This window comes from Cuculus canorus, chromosome 5 (assembly GCF_017976375.1).
Source record: "Cuculus canorus isolate bCucCan1 chromosome 5, bCucCan1.pri, whole genome shotgun sequence".
NCBI lineage: Eukaryota > Metazoa > Chordata > Aves > Cuculiformes > Cuculidae > Cuculus > Cuculus canorus.
Window position 1 is genome coordinate 37460658 of NC_071405.1, and position 18637 is coordinate 37479294.

An 18637-nucleotide genomic window follows, 5' to 3' on the forward strand; every position below is an offset into this window, starting at 1 on the left:
GTGTTGGAGGGGAGAAGGAAGGCACACACCAGTGCAGTGCTGGGATCCTGGACACAGTTGGCCCCATGCCATATGAGGGTGGCCAGAGCCTCAGGGTCATCACAGCATGGCTGTACTTGTGCATGACTCTGGCAGCGCTTCCCCTCTGAAGTATGTGGTGCTTTATGTTCCTCGTTAGTGAATGACTCATGCAATAGTTTGGTTTCTTTTGCCCCTGTATAAAATTACCTGCATGTGGGTAATATAAGAAGTGTTTTCCTGTAGAACGACAGCTAGAACACTAGGCAGTGTTCCTGTAAAACAGCACAGACCAAATGAAAAAGCCTACTCTCAAACCCAGCTCTCTCTGAATTACCAAAAGTACCCTATTAAAAGTGAAAATATTTTGAAAATGTAATTTCTTTGCCTGTTCAGTTGCTTTACTTTGTGTGCTTCACACACCTTAAAGAAAACAAATCCTCTGACCTTACTTTTTATTTCCCATAAACAAGAACAGTGGGACAATGAGTGGGTTGCACATCTTGAAAGGAAAAATTGGAGTGGACTTGGTTTCCCAGGGTAGGACTTTCTTTTTTTAATTTTCCAAACAGGCTTCTCATGAATAATGACCTTTTAAAAGGATCTGAACTGTATTTTTGAGATTTAAACTGGGGATTCCCTTACATCCATCATCTCTGAACTTTTCCTTGTGGAATGTAAAAACCTGATTCTGAAGTGAAAGAGGTGTATCCTTTGTAAACTTGACTCTTTCTGGCTATTGAAGAAACACAAGTACTTTGTACAAGCAGGAGTTCAGTAGCAGTGTGTGGGATGCCCATTGCCCTCTGCACAAGCAGTGTCTGGGAGGGCAGGCAGCAAGTGATTCTGGGAGCTGAAAGTTCAGAGCGACTGAAAGTTCAGAAAGTTTTATGGGGCTCAGCCTGAGAAGTCTCACAGGGAAGGGTCTTCTGAAGCTGAATTTTGAAAAACTGTGTGCAGAGCCTTAAAATGCGCAGACTGAGGTATTGACAAGGGTGATGATGTGACCTGCAGGATGCTGCTGCAGGACACCCTCTCCATGGCCACTTGCTGCCTTCAGCTGCTGGCTTGCTTGAGCCAGGTCTCTGGAAAGCTCTGGAAGAGAAACCAGTGTCCTGGGCTGAAGCCTGAAGCCTCCCCTAGCGTGGGAATAGCACGCACGAGAGGATGTGGGGCTGATTTACGTCACAGCACTGCGTGTAAAACAACAAGTTACAAAAGGGCATTCTATAGAAAGGAAGAAAATGCTAACTGAATATCAGAAGAATGTTTGTCTTCCTGCTTTTTGCTTAGCATGGCTCTTTTTTTAGCCACTCGGCTAAGATGACTGAATTTGTAGGAGCTGAAAATGCCACAGTCATTAAAGTGAGCTTGAGAAGTGCTGGAAGTTTGTATCATGCTCCACAGCTCTGCTGAAACACACCGCTATGGGAGACACTGGAGAACAAAATATGAGGCAATGGCACTGTTGCCTGATAGAAAAAAAAATAAATTAAAGAAATGCACCATTTTACAAGAAACCAGTGTCAGGCAACATATATTATAAAAACGTGCTGTGATGGCTAGATCTTAGAGGAAATACCAAGTAAAACCAACCCAACAGATTATTTGCAGTAAAAGACAAACATCTGCTGTTCCCCAGTCCTTTCTCTTTTGGTCCTCTAATTCTCACTTTTCCCACTGAGCAAACTTCAGAGGTTAATCGCTCACAGGAACAAACAGGTGAAATCTTTTTCCTGGCCTTGGAATAATCCACAACTGAAAATACTCATGAGGGTTATTCAGGTGGAGGTCTAATGCCACCTAAAGTCTCCAGCAAGTCTTGCAGTAGAATAAATCAGCTTTTCTCCCCAGCATTCTCAAGCAGTAACCGCTCTGAAGTTATTAGTTATTTATAGTTCTCTGTGGCTACATTAAGCATAGCAGAAGTTTGCACTGTGAGAAAATTAGCTCAGTCATGCTAGGCTGGGTACAAATCCAAGATTCTGTCATCCTCAGCCTGCAAGAAGCAGACGTTGTAACTCAGTCCAAAATCAAAGCACTAAAATGGAGATCCTATCTTTATTCCCCGATGCTATAACTAGCTTGGTAATGATGTTCCTTTACTTTTAACATTTGGAAAACACGTGACTATAAAAGGGAGTAGGATTCAGTAGATGTAAAGAAAATGTATGCAAGACATATTCCACAAATTATATTAAGTCTTAATATTTCAGGGATAACAGTGTATATTTGAGAGTTCTTTGCTGAGCATGGTTAATGCCTTTATCACTAGACTTGGTCTCTAGCCCATCAACATATACTATAATAAAATATGCTGTTGTCACAAAAATATACAAACTTTAAAAAATATATAGCTTTTACTAGTTATCCTTTAGTGTAAGTATTGCTTTTGGGTTTTTTAATATCAAATTTAGTAGAGTTTTCCTTTAGGATTTTTTTAGTTTTTATTTTATTTTTCATTTTCCCTTGTTTGTGCATTAGTGCTCGACATAAGAACATCAGTATTACATGTTTCTACTCACATGGTAACATCTAAGAACTAAAGTTGCTTTTGAATTTTAAGCATCGTTCAAAGTGGGTTCTGTTGGGAACACTAAACCTCATTTTCTAAATCAAAATGTCTCCTGACTGCTATAATGAAAAAGATTGATTATATTTATTCACCTTTAGTTTCAAGTCACCTATAGGCAAGCATATGGGAGGAACTACCACACTGCCCAGTACAGAAGTGGTAGGGACTGGAAGGGGATGTAAGCTGCCTGAAGCAGTGATAGAGCAGCCCCTAAGGCACTTGCATTTTAACATGCTAAGTTTATCAGCAGATGGTAAGTGTTCTGGACGAAGAAGAACCTCTGCTAACATGGCTGTTCCTCTCTTTCCAGCACCCTCTCGAGCTGCTCGCACGCCGTGGTGGCCCTGCTCTACCCCTTCTCGTGGCAACACACCTTCATTCCTGTTCTGCCCTCATCCATGATTGACATCGTGTGCTGCCCTACCCCTTTCCTGGTGGGACTGCTCTCCAGCTCTCTGCCCAAACTGAAGGAGCTGCCTGTAGAGGAGGTAGGACCTAACACCAGCATTATCTGCCTGGATTAAAGTTTGCCTTACCCTGAGGAGTGCCTGCCATTTGCACATAAATACTCACATATTTAAGTTTTAATCTACCTCTTTGTTTCTTCTCTGCCTAATTCTTATGGGCTACTGCCTCTTGGTGAAACTGCAGCAGCAGGTTTATTTTCTTTATTATGCTCCTTCCCATACCTGGCACTTGGACAGAGAGAAATGAATGTTAACCTGGTCAACAAGAAAGTACAGTGTAAACATACAGATTTGTTCTGATTTTGTTGTACCTGGAACAAGAGGAAGACAAAGTTATGCATGAAGCCATAGCCAGCACAGAAATGAAAACATTTAAGGTTTTGTGTTTTTTTTTTCCCTAGCACTTTGTTAATACTATATTGGAAATCAAATGAGAGTTGCACTTTATCAGCTCTTCAAGTAAAATACCACAAGAAATACTCGAGAGCACACTTTCCTCTCTTATTCCTGTTAGTTCCTTGCCATTTTTCTATGAAATTTTCTTTTCTTGTGCTCACTTTCAAGGCTCACTGTTCCTCTGGCCCATGTGAATCTCTGCTGTTTTCCTCCCAGTTTCCTAACATTGCTTTCCCACATCATCTCTGTCTCTCAATGTTGCTGCTTCTAACATTTCATACCCTTATCCTTCAGAAGCCTTGCTGACTCAAATGACACTGTTTTCTTTAAACACCTCTTGAAACATTTTTCATCTGCACATTAACAAAAATAATTAGCAATAACTTGCTTAGGTTTAAGCCTACCTCTTTTAGCTTTTTTTACATATTAATCCAGTATAAGATTTGTTGTATCTATGTTAAATTTGACTTTAAGCTCTAAAGAAAATCTTCATCATCTTGTTTTGTAAAGCACACAACCTGTTATTTCACATTAGGAATTTGATTCATGTTGAGGCTTGAGTCCATCCAGATGATCTTTCATTATTAAAAGGCAGGCACTAATGTTTTCTGTCTCTTCAGATGTATTTCACTATAGTGTTTTCTTTTCTTTAGGCTTTGATGGTTAACCTAGGATCTGATCGATTCATCAGACAGGTAAAGTACAACTCAAAATGTTGCCATGAAGTCTAGCAAGCTGTTTATTCCTGTAGTATGATTAGGTTTCTTTGATTAGAGGTATTTGGCAGGAATTGTGCAGTGGGAAAGAGATTACAGAAAAAAAAACCTGCTCACTCTCTGTTTCACCTGCAAACAAGTACTTCTCAGGTATGCAAAAGAGATTGAGGTTGTGACTGTCAGAAGAAATAAAAAACTGTACTTGTAGTGCAAAATAAAAATCCAAAGATAATAACATCATGTTAGAAAGAAAACTCACACTGTTGAGGTGAAAAGGAAAAAAACGCAAAAAAAAAAAAAAAAGTTTCCGAGAGAGGAAAAGTGAAGAATAGTTTAATGTGGTAGGAAAAGCCAGAGCCTTGTAACCAGGGAGATGAAGGATCACCATCTTCCAACAGTAATGTGACACCAAATAATTTTGAAAATAACAACCGGCAGGTTAGATGAGTAAACTTCCTTGTATGATTCCCTGAAAAATAGTCCTGTTGAATAGCAGTTGCAGAGCTATGATTCTAGTGTCTACTGTCTTTTGCTGAACAAGCATTAAGTAAAGCGAACAGCGCAACAGGCGGAAAAAAACAGAAAACAAGATATACTAGAATATAAGTAAAAACAACTGTCAAGGACCAAAGAAGCTGCCTAAATCCAACTAGAACAGCTGTGTGTACACGTAGCTAGGCTTTGCAGGATGTGTATTTAGGTAAAAACAAGTATTTGGACTCTTTATCATGTAAAGAGCTGATTCCAAGTTCCTATATGTTTACCTTGCTCTTTGGATTATCATTCCTGACTTTATTCTCATTAAGGGTGACAAGAAATTTTGTTTAGAAATATATGATAGCTGTACACAGGTTTTCATTATTTTGTTTTTGTATGCATGACAGTAGCAGATACAAAATACTTTTCACCTGAATTTTAAGCTTTACAAAAGTATTTGCTGTAGTTGCTGCATAGATGAACGTGATCTAAAGATTTTTTTCCCTCTCTCAGATGGATGATGAAGACACACTGTTACCTAGAAAATTGCAAGCTGCTTTGGAGCAGGCTCTAGAGAGAAAGAATGAACTGATAAATCAGGATTCAGATAGCGATTCAGATGATGGTAAGTTCATATGGAAAGAGAGACTCTGTATAAACAAGCATGTAGGTAGTATTATGACTTCCATCTCGGAGAAAGAAAATGGGACTTCAGTACTCAAATACCTTGTGCAACATCAGAGATAGTCTCTGAATACACAGGGAATGGGACTGATAGCATCAACCCACAGTAATACATCATCAGTGGTCTATTTTAATTTCTTTCTAAATGGCATGAGTACCGCTAAGGAGGTAACCTCAAGCAGAAGTTTGCAGTTAACTTGGCCCTAATTCAATCCAGATAACTATGCATGCTTAGAGGTGTGTCTGAGTTCAGAGTTGCCCTTCGCGCTTAGTATATTCAAGGGAGAGAAGCAGGTAACTCCAGAAACAGTTTCAGTGTAAGAGGGGCTGAGTTGCCTCTGAAGATTCTTATTTCTCTCTAGCAATTATAAAAACAGCCCAGGGTGAATTTAAATTCTTGTGGTTAAAAGGTATGAAACAGGCCTCTCCAGATTTTCAATTTATTTCTACTCATCTGTGTTACGTATGTAAAACCATTTTAATATCTCAGAAATGAGGGAAACTCAAATTCAACATGTCCTTTTTGATCAGTCCTTGGTAAAGGCTTGCTCAGAGCAAACATTTTAATTCTGAGTAATCCAGAAACTTCTCAAGAAAACTTACTCAAAAGTTAAAATATGAAATATAATTTTGATGAAGTACCCACAAAATTTTTAATTTTCCGAGCTGTTTCCTGGGGATTTGTATTTCTCATTGACTCTTGGTTATGAAACAACAATTACAGAGACTGGCACTCTTGATTATAAAGCTGTTACCCTATCTGATGTATATCCAGGTCTGTAAGGAGCCAGTACAACTCCTTCTGGTTCTTAGCAGGGCATCAGTAAGCTGATAGATGACATGGCCCCATGTGGATGACAATGCTGATGGCTCTGGTAGCAGCTGATTTTTGGTGTCTTATTGCCCCCTTATTTTGCAGAATGTAACACCCTGAATGGATTAGTGTCTGAGGTTTTTATCCGATTCTTTGTGGAGACAGTTGGCCATTATTCCCTGTTCCTAACCCAGAATGAAAAAGGAGAACGTGCCTTCCAAAGAGAGGCATTCCGTAAATCTGTGGCCTCCAAGAGTATCCGCCGCTTCTTGGAAGTTTTCATGGAATCCCAAATGTTTGCCGGCTTCATCCAGGACAGAGAGCTGAGAAAATGCAGGGCAAAAGGTGAGGGTGGTTTTCCTTTCTGCAGCGTGGGGTGCTTGTGTCCAACACAGGACCCATGGCTGGCGTCTCTCTGCTGTCAGAGCTGAGCAAACTCTGTACAGCGGGCAAACCTCTCAGCTTCTCGCGAGCCCAGATCGTAGCTACGGAGGTGACAATACAAAGCTTTAACCAGAAGCACATTCACATCGGAGCGCCTCAGATCCCTCAAAGGCAAAACTGGGAACGGTCCTGCGAAGAGTGCAGCGCCTCCCCGGTAGGAGCCCACCCCGGAGGCTGCCTGCCACTGCTCGCAGGGGCAAAACCGTGGGAGATCAAGCCCGGCTGGCCAGCAGGGCGAGCCAAAAACTGCGGTTGCCGAGGCAGCCCTGGCCGCCGGCCCGGCGCGGGGCGCTGCTGCCCGGACCGGCGGTGCGGCTCCCCGGACCTGTGCGAGAACCTCTCGCGGGCGGTCCCGGGTTACAGCGTTCGAGGGCTGGACGGGTAAAGAGTTGGGAGGGACCGAGGGAAACGGGTTCGGCCTGATCCAGCTCGTCCCTCTCCCTTTTCTCCCCTTTTCCCCAGGTCTCTTCGAGCAGAGGGTTGAACAGTATTTGGAAGAGCTTCCAGACACGGAACAAAGTGGAGTAAACAAGTTTCTGCGAGGTCTTGGTGAGAAAAATCTTTAGAACTATTTCTGAAATTAATTTTCATGTCTCTTTTTTTTTTTGTTTTTAATTTAAAAAGCCTTTCCTGAGGTGAAATCAGATGCGCAAGCAGTTTTAGTGGGATAGGAAAACAATGAAAGCCTACTTAAAGCTGACAAAACCAGATTTGATGATGATCCTTGTTAACAGTTCCATTTTCGTTTGGGGTGAGGGAGACAAACTGTAATCAAGGAGAAGAAAAGGAAGGCAGCTGACTGCTCAGGATTCTGAATTGTTTGTCCCTGCTGGTAGTAGGGGGTTACTCTACAGCAACTGCATTACAAACTAGACCCATTCGCAAAGTAACTTTTGATTGCCTTTGGCTTTTTAGTGTGTGCTACAGACTGATGATGTCCTTTCTTTAGGAAACAAAATGAAGTTCCTTCACAAGAAGAACTGACTCCTTCCTGCTGAAGTACCACTCCAAAGATTATTTCTGATGCTGCTCGTGAGATACCTGTAGCATTTCTGAGTTCGATGCAGGGGGAGAGCGGAGCAAGCTGACCGCAGCTTTTAAGTGATGACTGATGCTGTAGACAGTGTGCCAGATGATGGCTACTTTATGTATTTGGGTAGAATTTGTACATAATGTGCTGTAAGCTTTTGTAACTGATTTTGTAATGAGCAAGGAGAACTGTGGTAAATATTTGTATATTCCTGAGAATAACAGGTGCTTTTTTTTTCTTTAGTATGAATTGAGTTATGCTTGGTGCAAAAATGAATAGCTGATTATGTGCAGCTGATTGTCTCAGCAGAACCACTGACTTCATGTTTGTGAGAGCTACACTGATGGCTGAATACTGCGGGGATGAATGAACTTGGGTACGTGGGAGAGGTTGTATGCACGGGGGCTGCTTTTATGTGGTGGAGTTGGCATTTTATTTTTCCTTCAAATTAAATAACAAGGTAACTTGATAATAAGGTACTTGGTTCACAATACAAAACTTCCACTTGGTTTGAACTCTGGTCAGTAAACTAGTTATAATCCATTCTGCACTAAAACTGCTAAACCTGAGGAGATCTCAGGTCTTTGACATACAAGCTGCAACGAGTAGGTACAGTACATCCTTTCCTAATGTATGTATGTATGGTTTCTAATAAACTGTAAATACACCTGTTTGTTTATACTCATTGCAAACCTCTATAGTTTCTGATGTTGAGTAGGTACAAAACCATAGTAAATGTCCTGTGATTTTTTTAATGAATTTGTAATTAAAATACAAAATGAGTATTACAAACCTGTCTTTTAGTAGGTTTGCTATTTAATGATTTATAGTTTAATTTTTCTTCAATGTTTTTCTCTAGGGCTGAGACAAGGCATTTATATCCCTGTTCTGCCAATTTCACCCTAAAATAAGCATCTCTTCATGGTTCTTTTTCCCTATGTGTGGTTAGCAGCAAATTACTTTTTGTCATTGTATCACAGATACTGCTCCTGAACTGTGATATTTTCAGCTTGGTTTTGTGCTGCCTTGGTTAGACGGAGTATAATACAAGCAGCTTTAGTAGGCAAAGTCTTCACCTAAATTTCTAATGAGCTCATCACCTACGTTTCATGAGAGTCTGCTTTGCTTTTGCATTAACTGCAGTCTGTTTAGGTGGTGTTTCCATTTCAGTGAAGGCTCTTCAGCAGGATAGGAATGGTTCCCTTGCTATGGCCTTCTGCACTGCTGTGAATGTTGCCCGAATACCAATTTCATCTCTGACCTGGTAACGTTACTCCTGTTGGGATTCTTGAAGTTTTCCCTTAGTCTGAAGAAGAAAACAAATATTTGCATATACTTGCAATTTTGACAGCTAATGACAATTAGCTAAAGTTTCTTCCCTTAAAAAAAAACCCAGACATGCACTATTCTCCATTTGCAGCATCATTCCTTTAGGTAGATTGTCTTTGAGGCTCGCGCAATTCCTAACCTGATAGTGGTTTTGGTTTGCTATCAGCCTCATAGAACAAAATTGAGGGATTATTCACAAAAAAAGGAGAAGTAGTTTCCTTTTTTCTTACCTCCCTCACACCTGTATATATATATATACAAAAGCGGCTTAATTGTACATGGAATGTTCAAAATATCGTTTTTGATTCAATGGAAATGTAATCACAAATGTTTATTTCCATTATTTTTACTCTTTAATATGTTGTACATTCCACAATGAATTCTAGATGTAACTCTTTGGAGTGGCAAAAGTAGCTTCACTCGTACTGGTGGATTCTATCTATTTCATAAACAGCTGCTAGTAAATATAAGGGGAATGTACTTGTTAAGAAATATATCTCTTAAGAAAATGATGGATGAAGCATCATCATCAGCTGAAGGAAGTGCTGCAGAGAAGAGTTGCCACAAAGGCAAGAAAAAGCCCGGGAGTGGTAATGTACTTCGATGTGGTGCTGTAAGACCCATCTCCCACACCAAAGCTGTTTTCTTACATCTGCACTTTAAAAAAATCTAAGAAGAAGGCTTTTAAATATAATACTCATCAATATGTTATCCCAGTTTTTGTAATGTGAATCACAGGAGGGCACTAGACAAGGTGAGATCACCTTTTGAAAAGTGCGTAGGTGCTGCCTTCGTACTCTATTATGGCTACGTAGAACAGTCCTAAGTGTTACATGGAGGTAAAAGCTTGAAAGTATCGGATGACAATTACTTTGCTTTCTATATTAGCCTTTAAAACTAATGGTGTTCCTGAGGATGGAACGTGACCAGTGCACTATTTATCAAAGAAGGAAATCCTTAAGAAAAACAAATCCAGTGAAGACCCGTGTTTTAGATTGGCAGAGTTGTTTAAAGTCTTATGGTATAAAATACAGAATAAACAAGCTTGAGGAACAGTACCTCTCTCCAGGAGTTGTTACTCTAGGGGCAACTAGTAGTGTTCAAGGAGTTAGTATTTATTTTCCCGTTGTTTTTGATGTTTAATAAAGAGACAAAACTCGCAAATGTTCCTAAATCCTGCTCATAATCCTCCTTTTGCTACAGGTTATCATTAAGAGAGAGCAACTTGTGCGGAACTAAGATAGAACAGTACTTAGGGTCACGCATGCGCGCGCACACCCCCGCCCCCGCGAAGTGCAGCTGCTCGGAGCTGCTCCCGCCCCGCGGTGGACGTGGGGCTGCCCAGGGGCGCGGGTGACCTCAGCAGTGACAAGGAGCGGAGGAGCACCACGCTCTAAGCTGCTGACGCTTCAGACACCGCGCAAACCGGCGCGTCCCAACCGGCCACAGACACCTGTTCCACCAACCCCACTCTGCTCCCTTCAAAACAGTGCTGCCGCCCCTCCCGCCCCTCCCTGGCGCCTCGACGAAGTCTCGCGAGATTTCTCAGTTCCTCGGCTCCTCCGCGAAGTCTCGCGAGATTCCTCTGCCTCCTGCCCCGGCTCCTCAGCGAAGTCTCGCGAGACTTCTTAGCTCCCGGCGCCTCCGCGAAGTCTCGCGAGAACTCGCGCCGCTCTTCCCCGCTCTCGCGAGCACGGCTCTCTCTCTGCCCTGCGCACGCCGACGGGATGGTGGGTGCTGCCGCTCGGCCGGGCCGGCCGGGCCGTGGGCGCCGTTCCCTCTCGCTCCCGCGGCGGGCTGGGGCTGGGGAGTAGCGGGAGGTGGCGGGGAGAAGCTTCTCCGAACCCTTCGTCCCCTCGCGCTGCTACCTCTCCGAGGCAGCATGGGCCCCGCGGGAGGGCGGGAGGCGCGGGGCGCGCCTCGTGCTGCCCGGTGTGCTCACTGTTCCTCTCCCGCTTTTCTCTAGCCTTCCAGACTAAGGAAGACCCGGAAGCTGAGGGGACACGTCAGCCACGGCCACGGCCGCGTTGGTGAGTGAGAAGGCGGCCGCTGGTGGGCCGGGGCCCCTCGGTGCGTGCCCGTCCGTCGGTCTCTCTCCGGGGCTGAAAGGATGCTACTGTTCCTTAAGAGTCCTGGAAAAAATGCTCCTGGGGTCCTGCACACGCCGTGGGTGATGGCGAGCAGCAATGGAGGCCGCAGTGTGCATGGGCGGTGCTTGTGCTGCGGGGCCAGATGCCACAGGGATGAGCTGATCCAAAGTCTTGTGTGTTCGTTAGACTCCACTGGATTTGTGACTTAACAGTTGTGCACAGGCACTAGGCATTGCCTGAGAAAGTGGTTGTGTGACTTGTTAAAGCTACAGGTCAGTGCTGTGTCTGTTCTAACTGGCTGCTCCTGCCTGTTCTTGTCACTCCACTTGCACTAGTACTGGTATCTTTTCGAACTTTTCCATGCAAACCATGGAAAGTACCAGAGGCATACTGCAGCTATTTCTTTTTGTCTTGTAGGGTTAGTTTTCAGGTGGCTCATCTGGATTAAATGAAATGAATGCAGAAGAAGGGGTAGGATCAGAAAAATTGGGTTAAATTGACATTGAATGTACTCTCTAAGCTCAAGTATAATGTGTCATATTCTTAGTGTAACAAGCTTAAAATTTTCCATTTTAGGCAAACACAGGAAACATCCTGGAGGTCGTGGTAATGCTGGTGGTATGCACCATCACAGGATTAACTTTGATAAATAGTAAGCTAACATTTTAAATATATAATAGCAAAAAGTATCTTTCTGAAGTAGAAACAACTAACTTTTATATGTGAACAAACAAATTTTCCTGCAATATTATGTGGTTTTTTCTCTAAGGTGAAGTATTATGGCTACAGTCAACTCATATTCCCATCCAAGACTTTTTCATTTACACCATGTGTCTTTAAGAGTTCAGTACAGCATTTGTTAAACTTGACCAAACTTTCCTGTTACAACATGGTCCCTGCTAAACGATGCATATACAAAATGTTATGTAAATTCAAAACATGATGTTAAATCTGAACTGCATCCTATATAGCTGCATGCTATAAATGTTTGGGATGTTGTCTTTGCTTATTGCCGAGACTAGAGTCACATCTGGACACTTGCCTGTTTTCCTGGTGTGCTAGAGTACTCGGACAGTAACCACTAATCTATATTCACTGGCTGTGACCATTCTTGACTCAGTCAGTCACCAGGTTAGTGACAAAAGCTCTGAAACCCCTCAGGGAGTACAGTTAAGGTTGCTCGAGAAATACAAGACTGGACCAACCTCACCAGTGAGGGGAATTAAGTTCAAAAGAGCAGATGCTTCAGGAGGAAATAATTTTTCCTTGGTTTGGATACCAGTGATTATTGCACTTCAATGCCACATGTATTAATGTGGATAAAAGTATAATGTGATATTTTGATTACTTTGATAAAAGAAAGATGTTTGTTTCTGTAGTCCTACCTGTTTAGGATGAATTTAAAACATGATCTAATGAGGAATGTGATTTTTTTCACAGCCACCCCGGTTACTTTGGAAAAGTAGGAATGAGGCACTATCACTTAAAGAGAAACCAAAAGTTCTGTCCTACTCTCAATTTGGATAAACTCTGGACACTGGTCAGTGAACAGACAAGGGTCAATTACGCAAAAAACGAGGCTGGACTGGCCCCAGTCATTGATGTTGTGCGCTCGGTAAGTTTCTGCTCATGTTCCAAGCTGCAGTTCCTGGTCACTTCATGTGCAGCTTAGCTTTGCATACTCCAGTAGGAAAATGGTGAACCACAAATAAGCTGCGTTGCTTGAATATATGTGAACTTCTCAGGACAATATCTTGCCATGCTCTTATTTTTTTTTCCTGTGAAAATTTTTCGCATTATGTGACATTGTGGACAGGAACTTAACTCATTTTGGAAGGTGGAGAAAGATAACTTGTTTGAAATTTTACTAAAAGGACGTATAAGAACATGGCAGAGCTGGTCTGATTTGCATAAAGACACTTCTCTAATATCGAGACTAGAGTCACATCTTAACATGTTTGATTGTCTTGGTGTGCTATAGTTCTCGGACATAAACTTCTGATCCCTATTCACTGGCTGTGATGTCTCTTATCTCAGTCAGCCACCGAATCAGTGACACTCGCTACTCTGTCAAATGGGCGTGTTCTGCGTCCCAAAGTGAGGTACCCGTGTTGGCCAGTTACACCACTTCTACCAACTGATGACTTTAACGGCTGAAGTATTAATGGACCTTGTGCCATGGTTGTCCTTGTGATTTAAAGGACAGGAATGAAATGACCAGATTCCAGTAGGAGAGAATATCTGTCACAGTGAAAGCTTGCAAAGCCTCAGTTGTGCACTTGAGATGTGCAGAAGAGTCCTCTGCTCTGTTCAGGGTGTCCCACAGCTAAAAAATCATCAACCAGAAGTCATTGGGTAGTAGGTAGTCTTGGAAGTGCAGCCTACTTGCTCTTTCCTTCAGAAATACGGGAGAAGGTTGGAGACTTTTTTAACATATTTCAGAGTGTTTTCTGTGTATGGACAATGAGAAAAAGAAAATCCAGCTTCTACATTGTAGAAGTTCAATTTACAGTTTCTATTTTCTCTGAACAAATGCAGCTCCACTAGGTCATGCAGGTTATGTTTCTCATTTGTACCACGTTTATGTTGGAGACAGGCACTGAGTGAAGTTATGGTGAGATCATGGTTTTGGTTTTAACTGGTGCGCCATACATGATGTCTGAATGTAGTAGCCTGCAAGCTGATTGGAGACCCTTACTCGGTTTTTTAATCTTTCTAGGGCTACTACAAAGTCCTGGGCAAGGGGAAGCTGCCCAAGCAGCCTGTAATTGTGAAAGCAAAGTTCTTCAGTAGAAGAGCAGAGGAGAAGATCAAAGCAGTTGGTGGTGCCTGTGTCCTTGTGGCGTGAAGGCCTTTGTTTTATTAAAAAAATTTGAATAAAGACAATATGTAAAAATGATGATTTATAGAAGTTCTTGGAATTTTTTTTTTCCACTCGATTGTTCACACTTCTGTCTTGTCCACTTGGTTATTTCTGACAGATTTTGCCTATTTTTGGACTGCTGCTTGCTGTGTTTTGAAGTTGTCTTGCTACAGTTTCCAGCGTTCTGCATGTACTGATGCCTTGTTTGATCTCTAGGAGGTAGCAGGATATGGTCTTCCTGATCTGTGCAGCTCCTCTAGTTAGTGATCCTCTACAGCTGTTTATGAGAAGGTAATTGGAAGGGATTTTTGTGTACTAAAATGACATCTCTTGGATGGAAGCTGCCATTTCATTCTTGGGAAGTGAAACAGCAGGGGTGTGGACAAATAAATGTGCCCTCCCCTCACAACCACCACCGCCCTGGAGTCCTGGTGCCTTAGAGTAGTGGGTGGCACAGCAGGAACTGGGGCTGGCGCAGCTGCCCGAGTCTCGGTTCTTCATACCAGAGAAGTTTTGAGGGGCTCGGGCTGGCTATGCTGCCTGCTGGCGATCTTGCTGCCTGGCCATCCTGCAGTTTCTCGAGGTAAAATACTGGTGGGAAGTGTTCCTGAGATGTAAGCAGGCTAAGTAATCACAAACTGCACTTGCTGGCTTTATAAGCTGTGAGCCCCCAGGATGGCTGTTCATGATGTTGAAAGAGAGGATTTTCTTACAAAAACAGGAAATAAGGGAGCCAAATGAAGACCAAACAACTTTTTAAATGTAACAGCTTTTCCTTTTGGTTTGTGTACTTATTTTTTTAAGAATTTATTTTTTTAAAAAAAATGATAAACATGCTTTGGTAGATGGGATATTTTCATTCCATGTTTTCCAGATTCTTGGCAACTTGCTGCTAATGAAGCAATTCTAGACAAAATGGTTAAAGGTGATGTTGTAATAAATATGCAGTAATGAGCCTTTTGTAGAGACATCTATGTTTAATGAAGGGAAGAAGAAAAAATTAAGTGAGAAAGACAGGAGTTATAAGTCAGGCATAGAGTCTATCCCTAAACCGCAGGAATGATAAAGTTATGAGACTGTATCATACAAATTTCTCATTAATGCCTTATTGGAGATTCCAGTCCTGTGATATCTGGGCACTTGAATTTGTTTTAGGATGCCTGTTGCCTTCCTGAGGCTGCAACTGTCCTTCTGGTCCTTAGGCACAATGGCTCTCCTTTGCCCTCTTCTGGCTTGACACACCAAAACCCTTGCACTTTTCTTCCCATTTCAGCTGTGACAGCCTGCCAGCTGCCTCCCCAGCTCTTCCCATCTTCATCCCTTTCTGTTCCATGTCCTGCCTCGTTACCCTCACCTCACATCTCCAAGTGTGATTAAGTTAATTTTCCTTGTAATCCTGGAATCAAAGAATCACAGAATTGTTTGTGTTGGAAGAGACCTTAAAGATCATCCAGTTCCCCCCTAACATGGGCAGGGAGAGCTTCCACTAGACCAGGTTGCTCAAAGCCTCATCCAACCTGGCCTTGAACACCTCCAGGGATGGAGTATCCACAACTTCCCTGGGCAACCTGTGACAGTGCCTTAGCACCCTTACAGGAAAAATATTCTTCCTAGTATCTAATCTGAATCTTCCCTCTTCCAGCTTGAAATTATTAACCCTTTTCCTATTACAACATTCCCTGATGAAAAGCCTTTCCCCATTTTTCCTGTAGGCCCCCTTTAAAGAGTGGAAGGCTGCTATAAGGTCTCCCTGGAGCCTTCTCTTTAGGCTAGACAACCCCAGCACTCTCAGCCTGTCTTTGTATGAGAGGTGCTCCAGCCCTCTGATCATCTTTGTGGCCGTCATCTGGACTTGCAGTAACAAATCCATGTCCTTCCTGTGCTCTGAACTCAAGATTGAATGCAGCACTCCAGGTAAGGTCTCACGAGAGCAGAGGGGGAGAATCTCCTCCCTTGAGCAGCTGGTTACACTTCTTTGGATGCAGGCCAGGATACAGTTGGCTTTTTGGCAAGCACATTGACAGCTCCTGTTGAGCTTCTCATCCACCAGCATGCCTCTACAGGGCTACTCTCAGTCCATTCTCTGCCCAGCCTGTGTTTGTCCCTGTTGTGGGACATTGTACTTGACCTTGTTGAGCTTAAAGAGGTTTGTGCCTGCCCTTCTGTCAAGACCTCTCTGGATGTAATTCTTTCCCTCTGGTGTGTTGACTGTACCACGCAGCTTGGTATCGTCACCAAACTTGCTGAGGATGCCTCAATCCCACTGTTGATGTCTGCAACAAAGATGTTAACCAATGCTGGTCCCAATACTGAGCCCTGGATAATGCCACTTATCTCCACTTGGTCACTGGGCTGTTGACCACAACTCTTTGGATGCGACTGTTCAGCCAATTCTTTATCCACTGAGTACTCCATCTGTTAAATACATCTCTCCAGTTTACACACAAGGATGTTCAGGACAGTGTGAAATGCTTATTTTCATTTGTCCCTAGAGTGGGTCTTGGGTGTAAAATTTGATGCAGATTCTAACATATAGTCTGTTTTTTCTAAAATGTTTTAAATAGCAATGACATCAGAATGCAACACTTAAAAAGATCCTGGTTGTGAGTTTTTGAGACATTCATAATTTTTTGCATTGTATAAAAAAAAAAAAAAAAAGACCCACTTACTAACCATTTCCATTGGAATCTGCCCTGAGACAAAATCCCTGAAGAGAATACATAGTCATAAGATTAGAGCTGCCACTCTTCTGTGCTGGGGAAATCAGGATCCTAGCTGCAAGTTATGTAGTGCTGGTAACATGGCCACTGTGCCAAGGCATGGGCAGCTCTGGGTGGCTCTGGTTCTGGGAGGTTCGGTCATCTGGAAGGGTTATTCCAGCAAAGACGGGACTGTATTTGCTTTTCCTCCTTTGATGCAGGTTGAAAAGTTTCCCTTTGCAGGCTGTGTCTGATGGACACCTCTCAGAATCAGGGATGGAACACTAACCACAAAACTCTCAATTTACTTCTGGGAGATTTTCAAGAGGGACACTATCCTGCTTGTGTGAAGCTCAGGTTTGGTGTATAATTTGGTCTGTGGTCATCTTGACAGTTGAAATTCGGTTGCTGCAAAATGCATTTTATTAAATTTTTGTAAAGAAGATTGGTAGAAAATGCTGTACGTTTATCAAGGCATTTATCACTGCTGAAATGATGGACGCATGATTAGTTATTATTTGCTTTACCTGAAAATGATAAAATACTGAGACAAAATTGTAAAAGCAGTCAGAGAATATTATCATTTTTATTGCACGCTTTCAGTACTTCTTGCAGGAAGTGTACAGCGTGTGACAATTCAGCGTGGTAACTTTGTAAGTAGATCAATAGATCAGATTACTTCAGTTTTAATAGAAGTTGCAAGTACTACAGAGAGGTAGTGGGATCATAAACCTTAAACCACATTTTCCTGCACAACAATCTGCAAAGATGTTCTTTTTTTGTAAAGCAGGTATGTGATTTTCAGCTGCAAGTAACTTCCTTTTTCTTCAGGAGGACTTAATAAACATTGTTTCTGAGAATGAGCACCCTGCTGTTGCCTTCCAGTTTGCGCTCCGGTGATCAAGGGTTTTGTTAAACGAAGGGGTTGTCATGAGCCATTTTGTGACTCTGTGTTTTCGATGTCGAACTTCAGTAGACAGAAATGGAACCCCTGGATTTGTTGAGAAATTGTTTAGTGTGCAAATGGGACCTGCGGAGAAGAGACCCCAGAATGCTGCCTTGCCTTCATTCCTTCTGTAAGGACTGCCTTCCAGATTTGATTCAAGGATATAGCTGTATTCCCACTGAGTATGAAGTTCTATACGGAGGTAATATTTAAAAATCTCTGTCCTGTGCTCTTTGTATTATGGTAGTATAAGAATGGATTGAGAAGTACTTTTTGTAGCCTATTTCTTTACAGCAGTACTTTACAAGAATAAACTGTGAGACTCAAAATTTGTATGAGCAGAAGGTGGATTGGAAACAAGCCTCCTTCATTACCTTTTTTGTCCAGCTGCAATGTTCTGAGGGGAAATGACAGAGTCAGGCAACATTTAACGTTTTCCAGATGGGCTAAGTTTCAGTTACCAAGGATGACATGATGAATATTTGATTTGCTTAGCTTAATAAACAAACAAATGCTACTAGGTAGTTTCTAGGCTACATCTTTATCCAGTCTTTTGGACATGTTGGATCTTTCCATGGTAGCAGTTGTGCTGATAGTTTTATTCTTCCATCTCCCCTTTCTGCACTGTCCCCTCCCCAGCAACACCAACACAAAAACATCCGGTTCTTTCTTCCTAACAGAGATCACAATAATTGATAGTAGAATATGGGTATTGTGGTGTACTGGAACTCTTCCTTTTATCGTGTTGTAAATGTGTTTTTCCCTGAACCCTACCCAACTGCAGATTATACTGTAACTCACCCTAACAAGCCAAGTAAACTAGTGAGGATGAGAACCATTTTGTGACTGTGGCTTTTGAAATAGTAAAGTTATTTGTATAGTTTTTGGTAGTGATGTCAATAGAAAATACATAACTTTTTTGGAATAGGACTTAGATCAGAGAATACAGTAATTTAAACTGAATGTGTCTTAATTGCCATAGGGAACCATCCAGACTTATTACTAATTTATGAGAAGAGCAAAGGCGTGTAGATTACTTACATTTTCACAGACTTTGAACTTTAGATGAATAAGAGACATCATTTGTTA

At 42.2% G+C, this 18637-nt stretch overlaps 3 protein-coding genes and 2 non-coding genes across 13 annotated transcripts in view; all 5 read left to right on the forward strand.

The window, feature by feature from the left end:
- Nucleotides 1–8413, forward strand: part of DENND2B (DENN domain containing 2B) — a 171488-nt gene extending 163075 nt beyond the window's left edge. For all 9 annotated transcript variants that reach the window (XM_054069118.1, XM_054069115.1, XM_054069119.1 and 6 more), the window contains 6 exons: nucleotides 2904–3081; nucleotides 4110–4151; nucleotides 5163–5274; nucleotides 6253–6492; nucleotides 7054–7140; nucleotides 7541–8413. In XM_054069118.1, the coding sequence (XP_053925093.1) occupies nucleotides 2904–3081; nucleotides 4110–4151; nucleotides 5163–5274; nucleotides 6253–6492; nucleotides 7054–7140; nucleotides 7541–7575 (694 nt within the window). In that variant the 3' untranslated portion in view covers nucleotides 7576–8413. The remainder of the gene's footprint in view (nucleotides 1–2903; nucleotides 3082–4109; nucleotides 4152–5162; nucleotides 5275–6252; nucleotides 6493–7053; nucleotides 7141–7540) is intronic.
- Nucleotides 8414–10361: 1948 nt separating this feature from the next.
- RPL27A (ribosomal protein L27a) lies at nucleotides 10362–13939 on the forward strand. The gene is made up of 5 exons (XM_054069125.1): nucleotides 10362–10680; nucleotides 10917–10980; nucleotides 11617–11692; nucleotides 12481–12655; nucleotides 13760–13939. Exons 1-5 carry the CDS (start codon nucleotides 10678–10680, stop codon nucleotides 13886–13888), a joined length of 447 nt encoding a protein of 148 aa, XP_053925100.1. The 5' UTR covers nucleotides 10362–10677; the 3' UTR covers nucleotides 13889–13939.
- LOC128852433 (small nucleolar RNA SNORA3/SNORA45 family) lies at nucleotides 12052–12184 on the forward strand. The gene has a single exon (XR_008450274.1). It is a non-coding gene; the product is annotated as a small nucleolar RNA SNORA3/SNORA45 family (small nucleolar RNA).
- On the forward strand, nucleotides 12970–13101 carry LOC128852434 (small nucleolar RNA SNORA3/SNORA45 family). The gene has a single exon (XR_008450275.1). It is a non-coding gene; the product is annotated as a small nucleolar RNA SNORA3/SNORA45 family (small nucleolar RNA).
- A 155-nt stretch (nucleotides 13940–14094) lies between the features above and the next one.
- TRIM66 (tripartite motif containing 66) overlaps nucleotides 14095–18637 on the forward strand; it is a 55264-nt gene continuing 50721 nt past the window's right edge. The window contains exons 1-3 of the mRNA XM_054069114.1: nucleotides 14095–14194; nucleotides 15616–15817; nucleotides 17576–17750. Of these exons, the coding sequence (XP_053925089.1) occupies nucleotides 17585–17750 (166 nt within the window). The 5' untranslated portion in view covers nucleotides 14095–14194; nucleotides 15616–15817; nucleotides 17576–17584. The remainder of the gene's footprint in view (nucleotides 14195–15615; nucleotides 15818–17575; nucleotides 17751–18637) is intronic.

Bases quoted from the DNA above. Each gene is read 5' to 3' on its own strand.
- RPL27A (XM_054069125.1), top strand. The intron at 10,981-11,616 runs GTGAGTGAGAAG...TTTCCATTTTAG, and splicing joins CCACGGCCACGGCCGCGTTG to GCAAACACAGGAAACATCCT. The intron at 12,656-13,759 runs GTAAGTTTCTGC...TAATCTTTCTAG, and splicing joins TCATTGATGTTGTGCGCTCG to GGCTACTACAAAGTCCTGGG.